The sequence below is a fragment of the Lygodium microphyllum genome, chromosome 12 (assembly GCF_053477565.2).
Source record: "Lygodium microphyllum isolate KBCC chromosome 12, Lygodium_microphyllum_v1.1.10, whole genome shotgun sequence".
Classification (NCBI taxonomy): Eukaryota; Viridiplantae; Streptophyta; class Polypodiopsida; order Schizaeales; family Lygodiaceae; genus Lygodium; species Lygodium microphyllum.
In genome coordinates this window covers 78149965-78177366 of record NC_141146.1, presented here as the reverse complement: position 1 = coordinate 78177366, position 27402 = coordinate 78149965, and the positions used below count along the sequence as shown (strand labels likewise).

Sequence of the window (27402 nt, the reverse complement as noted above, 5' to 3'; positions counted from 1 at the left end):
CTCTCTCTCTCTATGTCTCTCTTTCTCTCTCCCCCCACATTACACCACGTCACACATCACATCGTTGAATATATATATATATATATATATATATATATATATATATATATATATATATATATATATATTTTCTCTCTCTCTCTCTCTCTCTCTCTCTCTCTCTCTCTCTCCAACAAACCAACAAACATTACACCACACCACACATCAAATTATAAGCAACCCGACAAATTGATAATTAAGTAATAACATTATCACTTAAACATCAACATAAGCACAAAACTAAGTTAAACTAAAAGCTAAATGGAATTAACTAACTTAAAAGAAAACTAACAAATAAACTAAGCTCTCTCTCTCTCTCTCTCTCTCTCTCTCTCTCTCTCTCTCTCTCTCTCTCTCTCTCTCTCTCTCTCTCCAACATCAATATAAACACAAAACTAAGTTAGACTAAAAACTAAATTGAACTAACTTGACTCGAAAGAAAAACTAGATAACAAATCAACTCACTAGCTCTCTAAGCGTTGAAACTATATCAAAGCATTGCTTTATGTTTGGCAAGTCTATGTAATGATATTCCCAACATTTTACTTTTGATATGTATACTATTTTCCTTTGGCAATGGCTCTAGTATTTTACTATCTAAGGAGATCTACTATATTTTGACTCTAAGTTCACTCTTTTCTCATACGAAAACTCCTTCAAACCAAATTTTTTCCTTTTTCTAGACTACATCAACATATCTTCAAAGACAACAACTACAATGCACATGTATTAAATTTTTCCTTTTTCTAGACTACATCAACGTATCTTCAAAGGCAATAACTACATCAACGTATCTTCGAAGACAACAACTACAATGCATATGTATTATATTGATTCAAAAATATGGCAACAATGTGTGGGGTGTGTACTCGCTTCCTTTGCCTAGTTGTAGGTGGCAAGCTAGGAGCCACACGACATAGAGGGAAGGAGGCCATCGGCCCCCCATGGCATAGAGAGAGAGAGAGAGAGAGAGAGAGAGAGAGAAGTTTAAACTCCTCTCTTGCTTTCTCTCTATGTTCATGTGCAAGAATGCAAATGTCCATGTGCAAGAATGCTAAGACAAAGCGCTTACATGCGGTGCCACCATTGTATCCTCCTGCCCCCTGGTTTGCACCATACTATACACACACACACACACACACACACACACACACACACACACACATATATATATAGGAGTGGGTCATTAATTACACCCTCATCATAATTCCAAACTAATCACGTTTAAATTTTAAAATTTTAAAAAAGCGTGCTAAGAGACTTGGAACCCGCCCCGCCCCCCGCCCCCCCCCCCCCCCCTGTAAGGGCTTTGTAGCTATACCATGCCGTTGCTACCGATTGCACCTATATAGGGATAGTAGTGACTCAAAGCCCTGCCTTGTTTCCACTCTACGTGTGATTCCCTATGCCCAGTGGTGAACCCTCTTATGTGCGGCGTCACGAGGGTGTAGTCCTGGGATGTGTCTATGTTGTCCCGCTTTTGGATTGAATAATACAAGAGTATACCTTGAGCTCATATCGTGTTACCTTTCTGTGCCGTGTTGAGTGCGTAACGAGTGCAGGTTTATCACACTTGGTATCAGAGCAACTCTTGCTCGGAGTGAAGGAGTGCTCACGGAAGCAGGAGGAAAGATCCAGTGCCCCGAAGAGATCGAAGTCGTAACGACCCACAGCGCGACGCCCCACGTCGTGTCGCCCCACGTCACGACGCCCCACGTCGCGTCGCCCCCCCGACGCGTCGCCCTGGCGTGACGCCCCAACCTCGACATCCCACCGTCTGAAGACGTGATGCGGCTTCCCCGCGGCATGACCCACACCACCACAGGCGAATCGCGGCTTCCCCGCGTCGACACCACCACCAACCACATGGAGGAAGAAAGGGAGAACATCACCCTCCCGACATTGGAGGAGAGGAAGAAGAGTAGGGGACAAGAATGGAGAGTGGCCCAAGAGGAGAAGGTGGCCGAACTAGAAAGACAATTAGATGGTATGTCAGGCATGCTAGAGTCAATATGGAGGAACATGCAGATGAAAGAGGAAGAAGAAGAAAGGAGAAAAAAACTAGAAGTAGAGCAGGGCTATAGAGAATGGGTGAGTCAACAACAAGAAGAGGAGAGGAGACACCGAATGCAAGAGGAGATGGATAGAACGGGTAGAGAGGAGTCATCTAGGAGAGCGCAAGATACAAGGAAGGAGAAGGAGAAAGTAGTAGAATTAGGAAGCAAAAAGAAAGACAAGAAGAAGAAGAAGAAACACCACCGCAAAGAAGAGGAAGATAGCAGTAGTTCAGAAGATGATTATGGAAAATTCAAGATGCCCCAACCCGCCAAGTACAAGGGAGAGAGAGATGGGTTGGTTCTGAAGAAATGGATTGCAGAGGTGGATAGGTACTTAAAATATTCAAGAATCACCGAAGACAGGAAGGCGGAAGTGGCGGCCATTTACTTGGAGGAGGACGCTGCCAGTTGGTACCTGTTAGAACAGGAGCAGGGCCACACAATCTATTCGTGGGAAGAACTCCAGGAAGAGCTGAAGGACTACTTTATTCCAAAGCTGGAGAAATTCAAAGTGAGAGATGAATGGAGGAACCTCAAGCAAGCACAGGGAAAGATGAAAGAATATGTCAGCAAATATAGGCAAATCATGCTGCAGCTACCAAACATGGATACCGACACTAAGCTACATGGATTTTTGTTTGGAATGCAAGAATGGGCTAGAAGAGATGTGGAGAGACAGGAGCCAACAAGCTTAGCAGAAGCCATGAGAATGGCCGAACGACTGGTGGACCTGGAAGGCAGAAGAACAGCACAAGGGAATCAAAACAGGTTCAACAACAACTTCAACAACACCTTCAACAACAGCAACTCCTGGAACCAAAGGCCCAATGCTCCTAGAGGGGCATTCACAGATACAAGGAGTCAAAACACCACTAACACCACAGCCGTATCCCAAACCGCATTAGTACCAAGAGGAGCAGCAGGGAGATGGGGAAACAATCACTACAGGCCTACCCCTAGCACATCATATGGGCCCGCAGGATCAAACACATCATGGTGGAGACCCCCAGGCCCTTCCACCGGCATCAGATGCTTCAAATGCGGGGGTCCACACTACCAAAACCGATGCCCAATAGAAGACACAGCTTCATCGAGTGGATCAAGGGTGAATGCAGCTTGTGCATATGGAGGAGAAGAACCACAACCACCGCGTATCCAGAAAATTCCAAATGGGAGTGAAGAGAGCATGGACCACCCAAGGGTAGGGACAGTTAGTGCCCGACCCCAATGCATGGCAGCCAGAGTAGCGGCAGTCCACCATCTATACATCAAAGGTCGAGTGGGCGAAGGAAACCAACCTATCATGGTGGACACAGGAGCAACCCACAACTTCATGACACCACAGTGTGCAGCAAAGCATGGATTGAAACTATCCAAAGCCCCAGAAGGATTAACAGTAACATTAGCACAAGGAGAAGCCAAGGAAGTAAAACAAGTCTTTGCAGTCCAAGTGGAAGCCGACAAGTGGAAAGCAAAACTCAACTTCTTAGTAATCCCCATGGATGATTTTGAAGTGATATTAGGCTTAGAATTCTATGACAAGTATGTCATTGCAATGTTTGGTAAGGGTGTGAATGAAATGATGCTAGATATGCAAGGAGAAGGCGTCAGAGTACCATGCGAAAGAATGCAACTACCTGGTAGGACCCCAATCAAGGTGCAAATGAAGGAGAACAAGCCAGGAGTATCATGCCAAACAGTAAAACCAGCTGCAAACCAACCAAAGGGCCAGCCCCAAAAAGCACCGGTCCAAGGGACCGTCATCAGGCCATGTATCATGACATGCAGTGCAAAGCAAGTCGAGAAATCAGTCAAACAAGGAGATATGGTCTATCTGTGTATGATCCGACCAATAGAAGAAGAAGAAGATGGCAAGAAACCAAAACAACAGAAGAGGAACACATAAGTGGCAGAAATACTCGAAGAATTCAAAGATGTAATGCCAGCCGAACTACCCAAGGGTCTACCACCCAGACGAGATGTGGATCACAAGATTGAGTTGATTCTAGGGTCTTCTCCACCGGCCCGAGCTCCCTATCGCATGAACCACACTGAGCTCATGGAATTGAAGAAGCAACTACATGAACTAGAAGAACAAGGATTTATCCGCCCTAGCAAATCCCCCTTTGGTGCTCCAGTGTTGTTTGTAAGGAAGAAGGATGGGGGACTTAGACTCTATGTAGATTATAGGGCTCTTAACAAAATCACCATAAAGAACAAATACCCTATGCCCCTAGTGGAAGACCTCTTAGATAGACTGCATGGGGCCAAGCACTTCAGTCGGATTGACCTTAGATCAGGATACCACCAAATCTGCATAGCCGAAAAAGATATCCCAAAAACAGCCTTCCGCACCCGATATGGTAGTTTTGAGTGGTTAGTATTAGGGTTTGGCCTAAGCAATGGGCCAGGCACATTTTGTGGCCTCATGGATGGAATTTTTAGACCAGAGATAGATATCTTTGTCATTATCTACATAGATGACCTCCTAGTCTACAGCAAGACCTTAGAAGAGCATAAGCAACACTTACGCCAAGTTTTTGAGAAACTGCGGCAACATCAATTATACGCAAAGCCGGAAAAATGTGAATTCGCAGTGAAAGAATTGGAGTTCCTAGGCTTTATTGTAGGAGCAGATGGAATCAAAGTGGACCCTAAGAAAGTGGAAGCTGTCCAAAAATGGCCTGTACTGAAAACTGTAAGAGAAGTGCGGGAGTTCCTAGGCTTCACAGTATTTTGTCGAAGATTCATCAAAGATTACAGCCTCATCACTGCCCCCCTCTCCCACCTCACCAAAGAAGACCACTCATTTACATGGGGGAATGCGCAACATGAAGCCTTTGAGCAGATGAAGAAGTGCATGAGCCAAACTCCCGTCCTAAGGGTGCCGAACTTCACCAAACCCTTTGAAATCTCTACAGATGCATCTGACTATGGCATAGGGGGTGTACTGGTCCAAGAGGGGCACCCCATTGCGTATGAGTCAAAGAAATTTACTGATGCTGAAACAAGGTGGAGCACACATGAGAAGGAAATGTTGGCAGTCATCCACTGCCTTAGAAAATGGAAGCACTATGTTCAAGACAAGCACACAATAGTCTTCACCGACAATATCTCCCTCAAATACTTCCAATCCCAACCCAAGTTATCAGCAAAGCAAGCCCGATGGCTAGACTTCCTAGATAGTATAGACTGTGTTAAGACCCCGCGGTCCCTTTAGACCGGCAGACACTGACCAGCTTGCTAGGAAAAGCTGCGTTAAGACCCCGGATGAGTCAAATAACAAACGCTACCCTATGATTGCTGAGGTCAGCAATCCAGTAAGCGGGAGTGAGTGTAAGGGCTTTGTAGCTATACCATGTCGTTGCTACCGATTGCACCTATATAGGGAGTAGTAGTGACTCAAAGCCCTGCCTTGTTTCCACTCTACGTGTGATTCCCTATGCCCAGTGGTGAACCCTCTTATGTGCGGTGTCACGAGGGTGTAGTCCTGGGATGTGTCTATGTTGTCCCTCTTATGTGCGGCGTCACGAAGTCACTTACAAGCTGGACCTGCCAGACAGTGTTTGTGTTCATAATGCATTTCATGCTCGTCTTCTGCGCAGGTTCTATCCCGACAACCAATGGGGACGGCGCGTACCAATGCTCCATTCCAATGGTCCCTTCGAAGTAGAAGCATTCCTCCGACGCCGGGAACAAAGAGGCTTCCCCGAATACCTCACCAAGTGGCGCGGACGTCCACTCAAGGAGGCCACTTGGATCTCAGAAGCGGAGGCCCGTGAACACGGAAAGGATGCCTTCGCCCTTTGGCTCGAGGAGAACCCCCCTGCTCCTTCTACCGACCCTTGAGCCGCCCCAATACTCCAACAAATAATGCGGTTCTCAATCATAGATCTCAAATGTGCCTCCACTCCTCAAATGTAATCGAGTCGAGGGTGGACTCACACGGTAGCAATCATCACAAAAAGCCCCAATGTCTTAGTGCGGCAGACACTGGCCAGTCTGATAGTATAGACTGTGTTAAGACCCCGCGGTCCCTTTAGACCGGCAGACACTGACCAGCTTGCTAGGAAAAGCTGCGTTAAGACCCCGGATGAGTCAAATAACAAACGCTACCCTATGATTGCTGAGGTCAGCAATCCAGTAGCGGGGGTGAGTGTAAGGGCTTTGTAGCTATACCATGCCGTTGCTACCGATTGCACCTATATAGGGAGTAGTAGTGACTCAAAGCCCTGCCTTGTTTCCACTCTACGTGTGATTCCCTATGCCCAGTGGTGAACCCTCTTATGTGCGGCGTCACGAGGGTGTAGTCCTGGGATGTGTCTATGTTGTCCCGCTTTTGGATTGAATAATACAAGAGTATACCTTGAGCTCATATCGTGTTACCTTTCTGTGCCGTGTTGAGTGCGTAACGAGTGCAGGTTTATCACACCCCCCCCCCCCTCCCAAGGCTTGGGATGAATTTGGAGATTCCATGTTTCACCGTACCTCCAATGAAAATATTCTATTAGTATAGTTTTGTCACAAGAGCTTATAGAAGATCCTACAAAGCCTCATGCACTTGTGTAATTCTTATCTAGAATGAGTTCATTGCATAAATGGGATGAAGGGAAAGGAAACAAGCTATACTCTTGTCTTGTGAACTAATGAGTGTACTTTTCTTGCTTCTCTTGATTTTTATGGCCCAATTTCTATGAGATGACTCTTGAGGTTTGCTATGAGTTCACAATACTCTCTATGGTAAAGGGGTTAATAGAGTTTAAGCCCCCCCAAAAGCAAGGCACACCCCCACCACAATTTCGTGTTCGCACAAAGGATGCATCATTTTTAGCTACTTGAAGCTATATCGAAAACATTCCTATACATTAAACACGTGTTTAATTGAACCATTTAAAAATTTTTATATTTTAGATTTTACAAAACCTCAAAGTGCTTGCTGGAATGGCACTCTATGTAATAATGTCAAAATACTGTATATTCTTCTATTTGAGAGTTCTATGATGCATATAGTTTAATTGTTGAAAAATCTTATATAGATCATCTTGATATAAAAGATCCAATATGTGACCATTAAATGTCACTCTATTGTCCCTTTTACTCTATTGTTTATTCTCTTTTATCTTGTTTACGCCGATATGACAATGTGCATTATATAAAAAAGTCTGATCATGCCAAGGGGGTAGGTTAGCCTAGTTGGTATGAGTGTGGGTTGAGTTTCGTGGGTGCATGAATTCATACCCGGGGTTGTGCTTCTGCGATAGTGCGAATATTTATTTGCATCTAAAAGAGTTTGAACATATAAATAGATAAATGTATTGCCCAACCTTTTAAACCAAAAAAAGAAGAAGAAAAAAGATTGGAAAAAGTTAAATAAGGCCAATCATTCCAATAATAATCATAGACAGAAAGGTTATGGTGACCAATTGTTCTTAAAAGAATGGCCCCATCACCACAGAATGGGTTAGGGTTTTTCCTGTTTGTGTTTACACAGGTTGGCAAGGTAATGGCAACCTTGCACACCCGCCTAGAAGGCTAAGGCAAAGACAATGCTGAGAGTCTCTAGACCTGTAAACTTTATTCTGTTTGGGAACTGTGACTTGCAAACAATACACTAAGCTTTACTACAGCCAATGTCAATTGGAGGAATTAAAAGAATCACTAAACCTGGAAAAGAATCGAGTGTCCCCTGCAAAGTGACTGTGTTTCCATGTTTCTGACGAAGCTTGCCATGGCTGGGACAAGTGAGTCTTGCATTGCAAGAAAGGCCCTGCTGACCTGCATTGCAGCTAATTATGTTGCTAGCTTGCCTCCTGTGATGAGCCCCTTCTCTTTCTAGCTCGTGCTGCCATATCCCTATTGTTGCTTTACCTGCCTTGGGGATTCACTAGCTGTGAGAAGACCGCGCTTGCACTCACGTCCTCGGACTCCTCTTCACTTGGCAGGCTGTTCATGCTGTTACCATCCACCCCACTTGTATCCCACTGCTCTTGTGGAGGAATCCTCACAGGGATCTCCAAGATTTGATTCCGACTTGCTGGGTCTGCTGCTTCGGCTGCCATGGCTGTCTCTTGCAGCTGCAGCGCATACTCCAAGTTCCACAGCACATCACCCATGGAAGGCCTGTCTATCCCTTGCTCTGCTAAGCATTTTTCAGCAGTCTCCCCAAACTTCATCAGAGATTTCTCGTTGACAGTGCCAGCAATGTGTGGATCAACAATCTCATGGAGCCTCTTGAGCTTCTGCCAGTGCATTGCCCACTCTGCAATGTTCACCTGGTCCCTAGGGAGAGCAGGATTGATGGCAGGGCGGGCGCATAGAACCTCCATTAGCACCACTCCAAAGGAATACACATCGGACTTCTCTGTGAGCTGCTGTCTCCGGAAATACTCCGGATCGAGATACCCAAAGCTGCCTTTCACGGCTGTACTGACATGGGTGCGGTCGAGGGTCGGTCCAGTCTTAGAGAGGCCGAAGTCTGATACTTTGGCAACCAAGTTCTCATCAAGCAGAATGTTGGTTGTCTTCACATCACGGTGGATGATACCATGAGCTGCTCCTGTATGAAGGTAGTGAAGACCCCTGGCAGCTCCAATGCATATGTCTAGCCTCTGCCTCCAAGATAAAGGAGGCAGATCTGTGCCATATAAATGGCTTCTCAAAGGCCCATTGGCCATGTACTCGTAAACCAGTATCATTTCACCTTGCTCTTCGCAGTATCCTATCAAAGAGACCAGATGCCTATGCCTCAGCTTGGAAAGCATCTCTATCTCTGTCTGAAACTCGGTTATGCCTTGCTCTGATCTGGGATTTCCTCTCTTAACTGCCACCTTTGTGCCATCATCCAAAGTCCCTTTGTAGACCTTTCCAAACCCACCGACGCCGAGCACTTGAGACTCATCAAAGTTGTTAACGGCTTCTTGTATCTCTGCAAACGAGAAGTAGCGGCCCAAGCTTGTGGTGGCAGTGGAAACATAGCTCCCTGTGGCACTTTTGTGTGACACCATGGAGATCTTGCTAGCCATGCTAGTAGAATTCCCAGCATGCATAGGAAGAGGACGCCAGGCAGGAGGAGCTTTCTTGTAAGCCCTTGGTTTCTTTCTGCAGAAAATGCAGATTGTTAGGATGATGATCCCCATGACAGTAACCCCGGCCACAACACCTCCCACCATAGCTCCCATGTTTTCAGCACTCCCAGAGTCTGGAGTGGGGGGCTCCATGGGAAGGGCCCCATCAAGGCTTCCAGCAGTGTTGTTGAGCTTCCAGATCTCAATGCCATTGAGGATGGCATTGTTGTCGGATGCAGCAGCATTTGGTGTCGGGCCGACCTGCACCCACAGCGTGGTGATGCCCCCTGTGGAGTTGACAGTGAAGTCCCTGAAGTAGACATGATCCTGGGTCTTGATGTTGACAAGGTCGAGGGAGCGGTAGGCCGTCTGGTTCTGGAGGTAGATGTCGAAGATGCGGGCGCCGCTCGAGCTGTACACGATCTCGCAGAAGTGGAGACGTACGACATACAGGAACTCGGGATCGATGGGGAAGACCCAGGAAATGTTGAAGGAGTTTTCGACGGAGCCGGAGTCCTGCATCTGCAGCGCGGTGCTGTAGACGACGGCGGGGGCGAAGTAGGAGGGGATCGGGGGTGTGTAGACGATAGAGGACCTGCTGGTGGAGACATTCATGACGCCGGCGGTGGAGAATAGGAAGCTCTCATTAGCCTGCCATGTCCGAAACAGACCCACAGAGTCATTCGTGGGAGAGATGAAGGGGCCTCCGACATTGACCCTGTAGACGCATTCGACGGCTGTGTACGGCATCCCGAGCGGCACCGGCGTGTTGAGCCCGAGGGGGCTCGAGTCGTCGAGGATGATGTCGGCCGGCATGGCGACGACCTCGATCGCGTTGATGAAGGCGTACGACCCCGGGCGGGGCAGGAAGGAAAGGGTAAGGGTGTCGGAGGTGCAGTTGACGGAATATTCCTTGAAGAGGAATTGTGCACTGGAGGATTGGATGGAGGAGGCGACGTGGACGTCGGAAAGGAGGGTGAATCCGTCGGCGGCGACGGAGAAGACGGCGGAATTCAGGTCGTAGGCGCGGTACAAGAAGGGGTAGAGATAGAGGCGGACCCAGAAGCGGGAGGGCGACGTGGGCACCGGGAAGCGGTACGATGAGGCGTTGGGGAAGATCGTGGCCGTCGATAGGAGCGGGGCGTAGGGGGTGGTAAGGGACGGGGGCACGGAAGGCGCCGCGGCGGCGACGGAGCCGGACGGCGACGAGACGAGAGCGGCAGTGACGGAGGGGGAGGTGTCGGAGAGCCAAGTCCGGCCATCGGCAGTGGTGTTGGTCGGGGAGCCGCAGTCCAGCAGGTAAGCGGCGGACGGGGCGAAGTTGCCCTGGGCCCGGACGACGGTCAACGTGAGGGCGCGCCACAGCAGGAGGCCGAAGAAGAGGAAGTGGGAGACGGAGGCAAGCGGCGCCGTCATGACGGTCCGTCTACTGACGTCGGGCGCGCGCTGCCGGGCCCGTTCCGTTAGTGCTCCGGAAACTGGCTGAGAGAATGTCTGAGAGAGAGTGTGTATCTGTGATAGAGAGAGAGAGAGAGAGAGAGAGAGAGAGGAGATGATTGTGATAAAATACTGACTTTTTCTGTTTTTCCCTTCTCTTTTTTCACCTTACTAACCTCCAGCTCGATCTATCATGACTGGACTGCGGCTGTCAGTCACAGAGAGAGAGAGAGAAAGGGGGGAGTCGGGACTTCCCTGCAGGCCCGCCGCTGCCTTTGCCGCCGCACCCACCTCCCACATCGTGGCGCGCGCGTGGCACCCCCGCCGCCCGCTTACCTGGACTTTGGCCCCCGTCTTTTGCCAACGTGGCACCCCTGCCTGCCTCGGCTTACGTGGAGTTTGCCCGCCTGGCTCTTGCCCACGTGGCACTCTCCCACTGGTGGCTTGCTTCTGGCTTCCGTGCACATCGTGCTTTACTTTTCTTTGCAATTTGCCGCTTAGGTCCGTATCAATCTACGAAGTTTACTAAGGGTGGGTTCAGATGGGGCCGGTGTAAGTTGAGGGTTGGGTTGTGCATTTCCAGGTGGAAAAAGATCCAAAAGTATCCTTACAGCTGGCCTTAAGTTCACACGACATACGTGGAAAAGATTTTTTTTAATGTTCCGCCGCCCTTGTGTTCACATGACGGCGGCGGAAGATTCAAGATTTTTTCACTTGACATAAGTGTGCAATGTGTGAAGAATTGAAAAGTTAATATTATCTCACGTTATAGACTTCAAATTACAAACATGTTTGAAAAGCAAGATTAATCATGACATTGATCTAGAAAGAGAGGGTGCATCAGTTGCTGCCAAATAACATAGTGGACAATACATGAAGCAACACTGTTTTTTTTAGGTGGAAGATGATGATGTCTGGCTTTTCGAAATGTTGTCACCAAATGCTTGATGTACTTTTTTCCTTGCATATTCTCTATACATTGATCTTGCAATGTTGTTGCGCTGATCAGCCCCAGAACCAAAGTCATTTGGTATAGCTCCACCACCACCTTCGTCATCTCTTTGTGCTCGCTCCATTGCATCTTTTGCTTGGACAGGATGAATTGCTTGTATCTCAACCATTGAGCTTGCTGTTGTCCTTTGATCCTCTTTCATTGAGCTACCAAGTTATAAGCTTGCCTCAACCTCGTGTACCCACTCCATGTCAAAAGAGTCACCATGGCATATGCAAATATTATGTAACACAAGACAAGCAGCTACGAGCTCTGGCACATGGTGTAGATCCATGTCACATCGCTTCAATAATATGCGAAACCTTGCCTTTAACATACCAAAAGCTCGCTCCATTGGCATTCTAGTGCTAGATTGAATGAAATTCCAATGATACTTCATGTGTGATAAGCCTTGTTTGCATCCTTTGAAGGGCACTAACATGTATGATCGGGTTGGGTAAGCACAATCTCCTACCAAACAATCGTTACCCAACTCACCCCTAGTGCATCTTTGACCTAGCTCACTTCTTGTGAAGTTTAAGGAGTCATGGATTGACCCAGCCCACCCCATATCATAGTTCCATATAGAGTAGTTTGCTACAACTGTTAATTGCAAGAGAATAGAATGGAATCCTTTACGGTTAAAGTAATCCTCATGGTTCTCCTTTGGAGCAATGATAGGAATATGTGAGTCATCAATTGCTCCAATGACATAAGGGATACCTCTCAAATTCCCTGGCTAACTTCTCAAATCGAGCTTAAAATGGCCACTTGATATATGCATCCCTTAAGCCCGATTTGAGGATGGCCTTACAAAAGTCTATGACTATGCCACAAGTAGTGCTCTTTGCACACCCATGCAAATCTACTAAGACCTCTAATGATGTGCCAGAGGCCAATCTATGAAGAGCAAGACAAACACGTGTACCAATACTTAAAGTGGCTCACATATTAGTAGTTTTCTTTTCCATTTGTGGAGCAAGCTTACCACACAAGTAATGAAAAGTCTCTCTACTAATGCGAAGTCGTTGCTTAAACATACTTGCCGAGTAAGAACCTAGCAAGTAATGTTCAAGAAAATGTTGTGGGCGTGCATAAGCCCAAGCCTTTCTATGCTCATGGCCCTTCATACGATTAATTGTCTTTGCAACATTTCTTGAACGGCCCATACACTGAATTAGATGCAACCACATTTGTAGCACGGCCTCATCAATGTGCAAATGGCTAGGTACAAGAAGTTCTGTGATTGCCAAGGAGCACAACCATGCACAAAATAAGGCCATCTTTTTGGAGATTACCATTTTAACCTGCATGCACACATCTATGTTAGTGAGAAGAATTATTCCCTTGTATTAGGTCTTCAATACACACATATATATTAGTGAGATTAAATATTCCCTTATGTTATTTTTTATAGCAAGCATTGATAGCACAAGCTAACTATTGACAAGTTAATACGTTAATAAAGATTCAATCATTACAAGTTATTTTGACTTATTTATTAGCTTGATCAAGAAATCCAGCCATCGTAGCTTGGAATTGTGCAAGGATATCTAGGCACTTATTCTCTATAGCCTCTTGTTGAAGTGAAGTCTCCTTGAGATGATCAAGAAGTGCTCGACCAATTTCGGCCATGTTAGCCAAAGAATCTTCACATTTAGGAGTGGTACAACGAGATGAAGACAAAGATGGTTGAACTTTACTTTGGTTTGCTTGAGAGTCTCCCTCAATAATTGTCTCCTCCCCCATAGCACCCATATTATGGTTAGAGGTGGTAGATGCCGCATGGGAGACACAATTGACGGATGCCCTGCTATGATAGTATTCATCCACCACATCATACCACTTGCAAGTGTGACGCCTGTCGTTTCCAGACACTGAATTATGAGCCTTATCAATCATGTATTGACCTAATATTGCAACCCACTTTTTCTGACATGCTTCAGTGTCTTTGTCAAAGTCATGGTAAGTAGAAGACAATTTGTATGCTACTTTGGCCCAAAGGTTCACACCTTGTTTTTGGGGGTTTCCAAATTCCTCATTCATGCCGCCTCGAACATGAATGAGTTGGTCGACCCAAAAATCCTTCCACTTGCCTTTCCCCTTGGTGTCATTGTCATCATCATCGATAAGGTTCACTACACCTTTCTTCTTTGTGGTACGTTGCTTCTTTGATGAAGCACATTTTGTTACTTCATTATCGAGCTCTAGGGCCTTCTTCGTTGAAGGTTTAGCACGAGGTTTGGAGGGTTGAGAAGCCATTGGGTTCGGACTAGGACCATTCTCCATGGTTTGTGAAGTAGACAAAGATGCTTGAGGAGAAGGGCTCCGTGGTTTAGGAGGTGCTTGAGGAGAAGAGCTTGGTGGTTTAGGAGCCAAGTGTTGGGGGGGAGGGGGGGGTGTTCTAAAGAAGAAGGGGGAGGTAAGTGAGGGGGATGTTAACATGGTGGTGAAGCCATTGGGGGATATGAAGAAAGGAGAGGTTGAGAAGGGATAGTAAGTGGATTGAGAGAACATGGGTTGAGAGATAGCATTCTCTTCACCATCAACATGGGAATCGAATTGGCATTTGTCCATATTACCTAAAAATAAAAGAAAAAAGGGAGCCAATTAACAAAGAGGTAATAAATATCCACTTATACGCTTTGATATATGGGCTTGAAAAGTAAAAGTACCTTCGTGTCATAAGTGCACTTGCGCTTGTACTTATAAACATAAGAAGATACTGATGCTAGGAGACATATTCCACAGTGGATTCCGTGAGGTTTTGCGGTGGATTCCGTAAAATTTTATTATTACCGGGGCTCATACACAAAGTGGATTCTTTTTGCGAAAAGTCGATGGGGACGTCTATCCTTTTCGGGCGCTTTGTTAATTTTATGTGTACGTGGGTGATTCCATAGCAGATGATTCCGCAAAATACATATTTAAATTAATAAACGTTTATGAGTTTAGAGTGCGTACTCGTAATAAATTAAGGTTAGGATTGATTTCTAACCAATTTATTTTTGTAGCTGAAGACTGCTAGGTATTCACTTTTGTCGGTTTAATTATATTATTTTTCTAACAATTATGAGTGCTTCAGTTGATGTGTAGAGCAAGCAACAGTGGCATTGGGAAGCATTGGAGGATAGCGTGTATTCAAATTATCATCAATTTTTGATGGGCGCGTATCTTAGGCATGGCGCCTATATTTTGTCGCGCTTATTTATTAAAGCGCTTGATATTTATTTATTATTTTTGTATGCGCATGGACGCACGATTTAAATATTTGTATTGGACATTGTATTTGGATACTGCCTGACTTCTTGGGCGCCCAATAGCTTTAATTCTTTAGTGGCACAAAAGCAAACTCAAAAGCAAAAGCGTGCTATTTTGTAAATTGGGCTATTTCTTGAGCTTGAAGATGAATAATATATAAAATACATGCTTTGTGGAGTGCTCACACAAGGCATGGGGAGAGATTGCACCCAATTGGTCTCTTGTTCATGTCGTGCAAGCTTTCTTCATTGGTTTTTGTGTAAAAAGTAGAGTTCTTTTGTTCTTGGGGACCTTCTGACACTCACTACGCGCACATACGGCGACCAATCTCTACACCAGATACTTTCAAGAAGGTAAAGGAAAAAAAGCTTTGAAAATGATACACATAGGGTGACACGCCTTACCTTCAAGTGAGTAAACTCCAAGGGAAACTTCAAGAGAAAGAAGAACAAATGTGTGACAACAAAGGAAAGGGTTTCCTTTATAGTGCTACAAAGGACGTTACAATATTCAAACGTTAGGATTTTTTAACGTTGGGATCTCTCAAACGTTAAAGATCAAGCCGTTTATGTAAAACCATTATTGTTAATAGGCTGGCAAATGCTGGCCTATCAGATTCTCAACTTTCGTGTGGGGTGGGGGGTCGAAAGAAATTGAGATAGTTTCGGGCGTGACGTGGACACGTGATCTCCTCTACCTGCCGCGTCGTCTGAACACTCTGTTACACATGGCGATTGCTAGTTGGGTGGGAGACGGCAACACACGATCTGCCGTCTCCATCTGAACCGAGCCTAACGTTGTCTTTGGAAAGGCATCATCGGGTCACCCCAATGCCATACTAGCTAGGCCGGGTGTGAGGGTGGCCTACGATGAGGAGGCCAAAAAAATGACAGTCCCCCTAATTAGCAACATTTCTTTGTTATAGGAGAGGCCAGTTTAAGCACATAAGGAGACTCTTCTAACTATGAAAAAAAAGGCTGACGTGTCTTGCATTCATTGGAAGGAAATGTGTTAAAATCGTCATATTACTGGCTCGTCTGCTTTTTTTATTCAAGGCCTCTTCATGTCCCAAAGCTGTGGGCTTTTTCCACAACACAGAAAAACTCATTTGGCATCCATCACGAGATCACAATGCAATCCAAAAATCTTTAAAAAGTTTACAATACTTATTCAAGCTCACGAGAGTGAATTTAAAGGCAAAAATGTGATATGCTATCTCTCGCTTGAGATCTAGGCAAGGGCTAATAGCTATCATAAATTCTACCCCCTTACCTTAATAGCTCACCCCCACAACACATGCACCACCCTTGATTATTACTCATTAAGCTTGCACTACACGTGCTAGTTTTTCATACTAATTTCGAGGGTTAGTAAGGAAAAATATCAAATCCTTTTAAAAAAATAAGAGAGAAGAAACAACCTACAAAGTGCTAGTTAACGAGGGGTGATTTCCCCTCAAGAACAAGCAAGATTTCCTTAACATTCAAGTAACATACCCTTAAAGAAAATTCAAAGAAAAAAAGCGATCTCGCAGTCCTATACAAATCTTGATTTTGGATTATCCCCCCCCTTCCCCCCCCCCCCCCCCCCCCTCCCCCCAAACCCCTCCCGTAGGCACAAAAATGGCCACTATCAATGCCCTTCACATGACCTTTGTTGCTAGCAACCACTTTTTGACATATCAACCCAGGTGCACACACTAAGGCCTTTGTCACACACTACTTTCATACATTATGCCACACTTTCCTCAACTATGGTGAAGAGGGCATAGTTTTGTGTAACTAACATGTGCAAGTAGAGTCTCCCAAAAGGTAGAAAGGGTAAAGCAAACCTACTTAACTTCATCTTAAGCCTCTTAGGGCCCTTACAAACCACTCATATCTCCATAAGGGATGGACTTGTGAAACACATGGCTTTCCAAGGAGTCTTGTGCACAATGTATATAGAGGAAAACTTGTCCAATCATAATCATAACCCAACTCCATGCTCATCTATTACCCTTTCATTACAAATGGAGTTCTAAACCCTACCTACCACACCAACCACCAACCATGTAATACATCATACCAATTTGTCATTTATTTCATACTTTGTGTATAAAGCATTATATATTTGACCTCATCTCAAGAAACCATGAACAACATGTCTATGAGGGACTCCAATTCATATTATACAAATGGTTGAGTTTTTGGTTTTTTGAGACGAAAGATCAAGCAACTATCTACCAAAAAAAGCTAAGCAAAACTCCAAAATAGATGGAGAAGCCAGTCAAACTTTATTGTGTCCCTATTTTTGGAGATTTTGCCCTTTTTTAGCAAGAAAACAACCTTAACAATTTCTCAAACTTCATAGTATCTTTGATATGATGAGCTTTAGAAGTGCCTCCAATTCAAAAAACTATAGCTCATCATTTTTAATATTAGAGAAAACACCACACATAAGTACACAAGCTCCCTTTTTTTTGTGACTTTTCTGGACAAGTTGACTAAACCCTTCTTAACATACCATCACATGCCATTCAAAAAAGGAGTGGTGCATTGTGCTTAGGCCATGTATGGACAATTGTAATACTTGTACTCTCATCTTCCTTTCATTATTAAAGTTGTTTTTACAATATGCATACACTGCTTGTTGTACTCTTCTACCATGGACTTTATAGCATTTTATCACATACAAGTTGGGCCAAAAGTTACTTTGTACAACCCTGTTGTCACCCATTTGGCGGTGAGGAAAAGTTACATGAAAGCTAAGCATCCATCAATTATGACATTTGCGTGCTTCATGGTTGAGTGGCTTAGGATGGATATTTCAAGGAATTTCATTAGATAGAAGTATGTGAGAGTTTGATCTTATTATTAAGATATTCATACAATGAAAGTCTTTGCACACATTCTATGTTGCGATTTTTCTTCATGATCAACATGCCATCACCTTGCTTGTTTATCTATTTTTAATAAGTATCTTTCAACCTGGCCCCTATTTGCACATTTTTCCATGCAACTAACACACAACTTTATCTCCACTACACAAGGAGACTTTCTTATGCTCTAAATTTGGCCTAAGTATAGAAATGCCAAGGTAAAGATAATCATGTACTAAGTTTCAATAAAAAGATCTATGTATCTACGTTGCATGACTCTTATTTTTTGAGATATTCAACACCACATCCAATAAGTATGCAAGAGCTCATTAAAGCTACACTAGCAAGAAGTGGATTTGATTTGTTGAGCAAGGTATATGCCACCTTTGTGTAAAAAAAGAATCATTGAGTTTGACTCATGCACTTTCTCATTGATTTCAACCATCCAATTTAGAGAGAGAGAGAGTGTGTGTGTGTGTGTGTGTGAGTGAGTGAGTGAGTGAGTGAGTGAGTGAGTGTGTGTGTGTGTGTGTGTGTGTGTGTGTGTGTGTGTGTGTGTGTGTGTGTGTGTGTGTGTGTGTGTGTGTGTGTGTGTGTGTGTGTGTGTGTGTGTGTGTGTGTGTGTGTGTGCATACATGTCTCTAGGTGTATAGTGCAATTGATTTGTATGACTTTGTGTAGTTGTATTTATGAATAAACTTGAGACATGTGGGAGAAGATGTCGCATAGCCATGAAGGAGATAGCAATAAGCAACTTTAGTTTCTTAGGCATACTTTTTTCCTAGTACAAAAATTCAATGCATCCAATAAAAGAATTGACATAAATCAATTATGGAGTAATGTGCAAAAGCAGTCACAAATGCATGGATTTTATACAATTTTATTATGAACCACACCCACTTGCCAAAGTGGTGGAGAGGGAGAGGGTGTGGGTGTGTGTGTGTGTGTGTGTGTGTGTGTGTGCGCGCGCGCGTGTGCATGCACATGCGTGCGTGCATGTGCATGTGTGCATGTGCATGCATGCATGCACATGTGCAACCTTATAGGTAAGATTTGAGAAAATATGCAAAATTGTTGATAATTTAGTGGCATGATTTTTTGGGTCCATAGAAAATCCAAAAAGTTTAATAAAGTGAGAGTCTTTGGCAATATCAAATAACTCAAGTTCAATATTTTCGAACTTGAAGTGTTAGAAATAGTCTAATTCAAATGACCATATTAAAAATTTTTATATTTTAAATGATTTAGAAATAGTCTAATTCAAATGACCATATTAAAAATTTTTATATTTTAAATGATTTCTTAAAAGTTTTGAAGTCCGTAGCCATACTCAAGCCTAAGCATGGTGGTTCCTAGATTAACCAAGGTTGAAGTTTGAATATTGTCTAGCTTTGGTATATGAGCTTGAAATCTATCTAGTCTTATGTTATGCTTATAAGTATTTAATATATATGTTACTAATCTAAAATGTGTACAAAGAATAAAACATTATTTTTTAACTGGTAATGATGTATATCAAAAGAAAACTTGTTGAGTAAGGAAATAAATTTTAAGATGCTTGATAAAGAGGGAAAAAAACATCAATACACGAACATTGTTGACTCAATAAAATAAACTATTGGTTCTACTAGCTTATAAGAGAAGACATTGATATTCATTCTTATGAGTAAGCATACCACCACTATTTAGGTGCTAGGATTTGAAGAAGATTTCTTGAAAGGAGGAGAAGAAAACAGAACTCTAAAATGCATGTATTCAATATGCACCTTCTACACATGTGAATGTGGTATAAATTGTTGTTGCTTGAATGTACAACTAAGCTCAACCAGAATAGAGTTATTCCATGCATGATTCTCCTTGAAAGCATCAAATATTAGAGACATAAATAAACCATTCTGGAAAGGATGTGGGTTGGTTCCCATGCAAGGAAAACATGAGGGAAAGCTAGCCAAAAAGTGTTCCTAAGACACTCCAAATCAAGGTTAATTAGCACAACTTAACACAGGTTCTCTACATTCTTGGTGTTTGATCAAACATTTGCATTTTATTTGCAATCAAGAATCATGGGGGTCCCTTAATTTTTACCCTACTTCCACACAAGCCCAATGCTTATAGCTCCATTTAACTAACTCCCATAGAGAAACCCAGCCTATAAAGTACCAAACACAATAAATAATAGTGTCTTAAGTGCATTGGAACCATTTATATAGTAAATTATCCCTAATATGGATCTAGATCCAAGTCTTAGTCCCCTTGAAGGCCCTAGGAAAACATCTAGCTCCCTACAAAACATGCCTTCCCTAAGGAATTTGTGGTCAAAATTTACCATCCAAATACAAAGTGATAATAGGCCCAGTGGGAAAATATAAAAGGAGCAACAATGATGGTGCATGTACTGGTGTCGGTATGTCTTGAAGATTGAATACAAGAAACTAATGAGATCCCCCTTAGATGCCCTCTTAGGTCCCATGCAACAAACTGTTGGGGGTAAAGGTGCCTCCGCCTAGCCGCCCGTGTATTACTATACTCACAGTACCTGTGCCTACACACTACAAGCGGCGGGTGCCCATCACCGTCACTTTATTCTTTATTCTTTTGGTGAAAGATGAATAAAGGGAAGACTGATTACCCACACATTGTGACTGTTGGAGTTCCCACATTGTTATTCTCCCCACCATAGCTCTCCCGTGCAAGCTTCGATCCTTCTCACCTTTCAACTGGTATCAGAGCAAGGTTTCTTGAGCGTTTGAGCTTGGTCCGTGACTTTGTCAACATTCATTCAAATCCCTACACCATTGGTTCTCACTCTTGGCAGCCATATCTGATTCCTTTGAGCTTCAACTTCGGAGCACCTACCCAGCCCATTTGGGCACCCTCAAGGCATTCCTTCAGAGGTATTGTAGCATTCTTTTGAGTATTTATTCCAGTTTGTAGGGTATAGCAGGAAGGGGCAACCATAGCTCCAACCATTGGAGCTCCCCCATTTCATATCTTGGCTCTTGCCTGATTAGGCTTGACAAGGCTTTGTGTAGGCCCTACTTGAGCCCCCCTTCCACCACATTAATGCCACATGGACTAGTAGCATACCCAACAACATTAGCCCTATTTGGACCAGCTTGATGACATGCAAAATTTGATTTTTACTTCAACCCTCCCTTAGCAATCATTACTAGCTTGAAAACACTTCATTTGGCACTTGGGAGCACCCCCTTGATGCTTGGCATTGGTGGTTTATCATTGGCATTGATTTGTGGATTGATTTATCTCAGTCTAGGATTATTTTCCATAGTCCACAGGCAGCCACAAATAGTGTTACATCAACACTTGATGTTCATGCTTGGTTGGCATTGACATTTGATGCCCGGTTGGTCCCGAATGTTAGGGGAATGTATGCCTATTGATTGGCCATCATTTGGAGCTGATTTAGTGGTCTGAAATACTCACTTTTACATAGTAAATCACTGTTGTACACTCAAGGGTTGAAGCCTATTTAGTCACTTTATGCTTTGCCTATTGGTCACGTGTGCTTCCCGGGTGTTTCGTATTACTATTGGCAATCACTGATATGAATAGGTAGGCAGGTGCCACCACTTCCTCACCCTCTTCCTCAATCTCAATGATGGTGGCTACTCTTACATTTGCAGGGGGTTCTAGCATTGGAGGCACTTGTGGTAGGTGCATTGGTGTTGGTCAATTACTAGAGTTCCTGGCTATCATGCAGAAGGGTACTAATGGCACAATTGCCGAACTAGAGGACGGCTCCCATGTAGGGCAATTGGCAAAAAGGTGAGTGATTCCACACAACGCATCAGAGATCATCAGCCTTATCTCAATTTTCTTGCTCCCTCTCTCGGGACATCGCAAAGAGATGTGTCTTGGGTGACCACAAGTCCAACAAGAAATCGGCTCTTGTGTTTGCCCTCCTAAGCCTCTGCCTCTCTCTCTTCCTAATGCCATCATTGGCAATGGTCTATAGTCCATGAGGATTGGATTGCCCTCTTCATTGTATGAGACGTAAGGGTTCACATAGGACTCCTCATCATTAGGGTTCTCCATGTAGTGAACTAGAACGTCGCTCGGTGGATGAGTTATGTAGGGTCCAAGTGGCCTAGGTATGCATGTGGGATTGATCTCTATCCTAGGGATGGCTGGCCTTGTATCGTTAGATGTTGGAAGGGCCAATGGGGCTCCTCTTCCATAGGCCTTCGAAGAGATTCGGAGGCCTATTCCCTAGGTAAGGTTGGTTGTAAGGCGACTGAGAATATGGGAGTCTCCGCGGTAGTCTCTACATTGCATGATGTCATGGCCAAACCTACTGCAGTTGGCGTAAGGTCGAGATCTTGGGTCCTGACACTCAACTAAAAGGTGGTTCCCCCAGTGCAATACACACATTGGACATGGGACCACATAGGCCTTCTCATCATCTCCTCCTGTAGCTTAGCCAACTCTGGCTTCACGTTTGCCAAATCTTGGCTTTGATTGACATTCTTTCCTTTGTCTTGGGTGCCTTGGCTGGATCCGCCACTAGCGATTATATTTCTTCCTTAGGTTCCAGGAGCAGTGATGTCTCGGGTTGTGGGTCTTGAGCTCCTCTCTTTGACCAGATCATCCACTCATATTGCTTCTTCGAAGACGCTAGCTAGCACGTCCCTTTTTAGGGTTGAGTTGCTCACTAAGGCCTTGTAAAGCTCTTCACTTCGGATTCCACTTATGAACATAGTGGAGACTGCTCATTTGCTAGGTCTCTATGTGGCTAGGATTCTCTTGAAAAGACTTTGCACATGGGTGATGTAGTCTCAGATATCCTCCTTGTCCTTCTGTTTGACATTCGTCAATTTAACTATGAGGTTGTCAAAGTATCCTGCCTCAGAGAATCTCTTGATGAAGAGACTCTTAAGGGTGTTAAATTCATTGTGTTTGGCATTATCCAAATTGGTGCACCACATTTGTCCTTTGTTGCCTAAGTAAAGGCCGAAAGCTTGCAAGCATAGGGCAAGATCTGTGAGGCCTTAGCCTCGCAGACCTCCTTGAACTACTCTACAAAACTATGCGGGTTGTTGCTCGGCCGGTACTTGTCTAGTTGTTTTGCAACTATTGGGATTCTCGATTGGTTCTTGGAGCCCTGGTTAACTCCTAATCCTACCAACAACGATGTTGCTAGCACTGTAGCACTTTGCTCTATCGACGTGTTATCTATTTAGTCACTTCGTGAGAAGTTCACTCAGTGTTAAGTCTACCTCTAGTGCTCTCTCTCTTTCTGCATTCGGTCCTGTTTGGTTTCTATTTGTTGGGGCTAGCACACAACTTCTCACATTTCTAGGTCATGCTGCAATCTCCTAGCATGTTGTTGCCTGTTGTATGCTGATATGCTTTGCAAGACTTTCTATGCAGGTTTTCATTCCTCTTCAAGGTCTGCTATGATGTCTTCTGATGGCCTGCCATGGTGGTCTACCCTAGTTTTTATGTCGTATGCATTCACCATTTGTTGGATTTCGACCAGGAAATCTCCTAGATCGAGGTTCTTAAGCTTGATCAAGGTCAAATGGGGGTCTGGGGGTCAATCTCACAGCTCTAATAGGGAGTAAAAGCTGGCGTGATTGTCAACGGTCGTGTCTAATTGTCTGACTGTGATTTCTAGGGCCAATTCTGTCTGTAAGGCTTTCGGAGCTTCCCTGATTGCAGGAGGTGTTCTACCTCTCCCGCGGGGTGCACTAGATTTGTTAGTTTCTCCTGTCAGAATTTTGGTCCAATTTGACAGTGTTCGATTCTCAAAGTCGGACATTCGATTTTAGTTGTCTGATTTCGGAGTATCCGATGTTGGCGCATTCGAGTGCCAAGTGTTTGATTTTGACTAAGTCTGATTTTCATCTGTCATCCGAGTGGCCAATGGCCAAGTGTTCAAATATGATTCTAATGAGTCCGATCATCCTAGTCAGGAGGGTTGAATGTCCGATCGGATAGGCAAGGGATAGTCCGATTTTCAGGATCGGACAGACAAGTCAAGTTAGTTTGAATGTTTGAATTCCAGGAATCAGACGCCGGAGTGTCTGATTCTGGGAATCAAACCCTTGTGGAATGTGTTTGATTTCATCGGCACGCAAACATCGGCAACAAAAAATCAAATTGTGGCCATAAATTTGGCCATGCCCACAAGCAAGGAGCTCCAGAATGCAAGAATGCATACATAGGGAGGGTTCTATATACCTGATATGTATGAAAAACTCATGTGCAGCCAATTGATTCTCCCTAAGCTTCAAGTCTCTCTCTCAGTCTCAAGCTCTCTCTCTCTCTCTCTCTCTGCCACCGCAAAAAGTGACAATGAGCCTTCCATCACCCTTCCTTGGATCTTAAACCCTCGTCCTAATGCCCTAGTGATATCCTGTTAGTGCTCAAGCCTTGTCAATGGAGTGCAACCCATTTTTCCCTTGATTTTTCCCTGTTTTTGCTTGTTTTACAACAAAAACCCTATAGCTTTTTGCTTCTATTTCTTGCTCCTATCCTACTCTAAATGCAATAAAAATCAAAATACAATTACTGAAATGATTTCATCCTACTTGTCTACTCATCAAAAACCCAAAATACTTACTTGTTTTGAATATTAAAAAAAGCCCAAATCTCCTACATGTCTCAGGCACCGGTTCGGGGATGCAACCCTACTTTGACGCTCGATTTGAGGCGTGCAAGTGTTCAAGCTTGAATCCGTTGGTCCTGGCAATGGAACCAAAATGTAGCACGAGCTCATGCTCAACCATCAAGACCCATGGACCGCTTATTGCTTCAAGCATTTCAAGCAAGTGCAAATGGCTATCTCTCACCTAGCCAACACGCCTTCGATATCCTATGGGGGTGTAGTGAGCTTACCTTGATGCCCGAATAAGTAGCCTCCTCCCTCAAGCAAGTCGATAGCTCCACGATTCATGATGTAAGCTTAAGCAACCTCAGGCCTCCTCCTTTGAGCTCCATCCTCCATAGCCGCGTGCAAGATAAGAGAGAGAAGAGAAAAGAAGAAGAAGATAGGAGATGATTGAGAGCTTATTTTCCACAATCCCTCACCCTCACACACTCATTCCCTCACTCCCTCACACTCCCTCTCTCAAGCACACACAAACAAGCAAGAAGGAGAGAAGAAGAGATCACTTTTGCCACACACCAAAGAATGAGCTTTTCATTCACTTTTTTGAGTTTATATACAAAACTCGAAATCCCTTGGGCACCCATCCCCTTTTTTACATGACCGGACATCTTGCCAAGGTCATCTTTCTCCATTCCCTTCTAGTTGCCTTATCCCTTCACCCATGTCCATTTAGACTTTACAACTTGCACAGGAGGGAGCCTAGCCCTCTTATAAAATGAATTACATTGCGCCCTGCACTTTCCTTGCGAGAGCCCTTCGAGGTTCTCCCTTATCCTTGAGAAAGAATATCCTTCATCTTTGATAGGACTTCCTTCATTCTTGACAGGATGTCCTTCATCCTTGAGAGAACCTTGCTAGAATATTTGGTGCTCTCCTTCATCCTTGAGAGCACCTTGCTAGAATATTCAGTAGTCTCCCACGTTTTTTCCGAGCTTGCCTTCTCCTCCACTTTTCCTACCTGTGCAGAATGAGCTTCTTCATTCATTTTTTGACTTGGGCTTCCTCGGTCTTTCTCTGCTCCCTTTTGGCTATGTGATCCTTGCCTGTGACATATCTTGTAGCATTGTAACATTTCTAGGTCCAATGCCTAAATCATGAGAATTATGCCCATGAAACTAGCATGATCACCAAAGTGTTATGCCCTCTCAAGACCACAACAAGAATACATAAAAAACATTAGACTACTTGAAATTACCCTATTGATGCAGATAACTTTCTGAATCAATTTATGACCCTTTTAGGCATTTAATATTCAAGAACAATATAAAAATGAAATACATATTATATTCATTAATATAAATTTGCTATCCTTAAAAATATCACGTAGTTTATTGTCATCATGACTATTCTTGATTAAATAACTTGAAGTAGACATCATCAATATTCAGGAGACCAACATAAGTAGATAAAAAAACATCAATGACCGTATTCTGGCATGCATGAAACCAACAAGATTACCAAAGTATTATGGGCTCTCAAGTCCACAACAAGAACACAGAGAAAACATCAGATTGCCTAAAATTACTGTGTTGTTGTAGATAACTTCGTAAATCAATTCATGATCCTTTTAGGCATTTAATATTCAAGAACAATATGAAAATATGAAATACATATTATATTTATTAATGCGAAATTGCTATCCTAAGAAATATCACACAATTTAGTGTCATCATGACCATTCTTGATTGAATAACTTGAAGTAGACATCATTAATATTCAAGAGATCAACATAGGTAGATTTAAAAAAATCAGTGACCATATTCTGGCACTACCCTGAAAGATTTCACATTCTTGAACACGCACAATGTGAAAGGTTACAACTTCTTGAATCACAAGACAAATACTTGAATTTTAGATGAACATCATATGAAATATAAAGTCACTTTATACATGTTGATTCTAAAAGCTTACATGCATATAAATACTAAGCTATAAAAATACTAAATAAATGATGGAATCTGAGGCCTAACAATATGCAAGGCTTGTCCCATGTCCTTCATCTCAAAGCTCTTCTTGAGCTGAGTTTTCAAGGCATCTAGCTCATCATAAGCTCTCCTAGCAACAATAAGCATATCATCCACACAGAGTACCAAAATCATAAGGCTACCATCATGAGCCCTCTTTTGTATAAACATGGATCCATAGCACTATGGCTATATCTCTATGAGTGCATAAAAGTATCAAACTTATGGTGCAATTCCCTAGGTGCCTGCTTAAGGCTATAAAGGCTCTTTCTCCACTTGTACACTAGGTATTCCCTATCTTTTTCCTCAAAGCCATTGAAGTCAACACCATGTTCTTGCTTGAAATCCTTAGCTATCAATCAAGCCTCATAAGTGGGCTTGGGGCATCCAAGGATACTTTTTAACTTGTATACCCACTTGCATGGTAGTGCCTTCTTGCCACTAGGCAAAGGAACCAAATTCCATATATGATTTATCTGTAAGGAGTCAAACTCTGACTACATAGTCCTGTCCCATGAGTGACTATCATATTTGTACATGGCCTCATCATAAGGGAGAGGCTCACCTACATTTGTCACCATAACATAATCCATGGAGGGCATAAAGTGCTTAACTAGCTTTAGTAAAGTGTCTCAAAACAAGTTGATCCTGCATAACAGGCGGCAGATCCTAGGCCACTGGAATATCATCTATGACATGTTATTTAGCTAGTTGGACAGGAGTATGAGGCTCCTCCTAAAAGGTCACCCTGCACACCTTAACTAGATGTGCAAGAAAGCTACCTATGCATCTTTTTCTCATAGAAAATGACATCATGGTTGTAGATAACTTTACGATCCTGCAGATCCCATAGGCAATAGGCCAGTTCAACTGCATCCCCATAACTAAGAAAGATGCATTTCATGGACTTAGGATCTAGTTTATTACGCTTGTCCTTGGGAACATGGCAGAATATCTTACAACTAAAGATGTGCAAATGAGCATATGATAGAGGTTTCCAATCCATACCTCCTCTGCAACACCTGGCAATCAAGAGCAATGCAAGGAGACCTATTAATCAAGTATACAATAGTAGTAACTGCCTTAGTCCAAAAG

The 27402-nt window shown here is 43.7% G+C and overlaps 2 protein-coding genes and 1 pseudogene across 2 annotated transcripts; all 3 read right to left on the bottom strand.

Annotated features, from left to right (window-relative positions):
* Positions 1-7472: 7472 nt before the first annotated feature.
* On the bottom strand, positions 7473-10743 carry LOC148027950 (receptor-like protein kinase THESEUS 1). The gene has a single exon (XM_087689638.1). It carries the CDS (start codon positions 10574-10576, stop codon positions 7961-7963), a length of 2616 nt encoding a protein of 871 aa, XP_087545764.1. The 5' UTR covers positions 10577-10743; the 3' UTR covers positions 7473-7960.
* Positions 10744-11490: 747 nt separating this feature from the next.
* On the bottom strand, positions 11491-12030 carry LOC148027949 (uncharacterized; annotated as a pseudogene).
* A 1052-nt stretch (positions 12031-13082) lies between these two features.
* Positions 13083-14184, bottom strand: LOC148027948 (uncharacterized). The gene has a single exon (XM_087689895.1). It carries the CDS (start codon positions 14163-14165, stop codon positions 13083-13085), a length of 1083 nt encoding a protein of 360 aa, XP_087546021.1. The 5' UTR covers positions 14166-14184.
* Positions 14185-27402: the final 13218 nt, after the last annotated feature.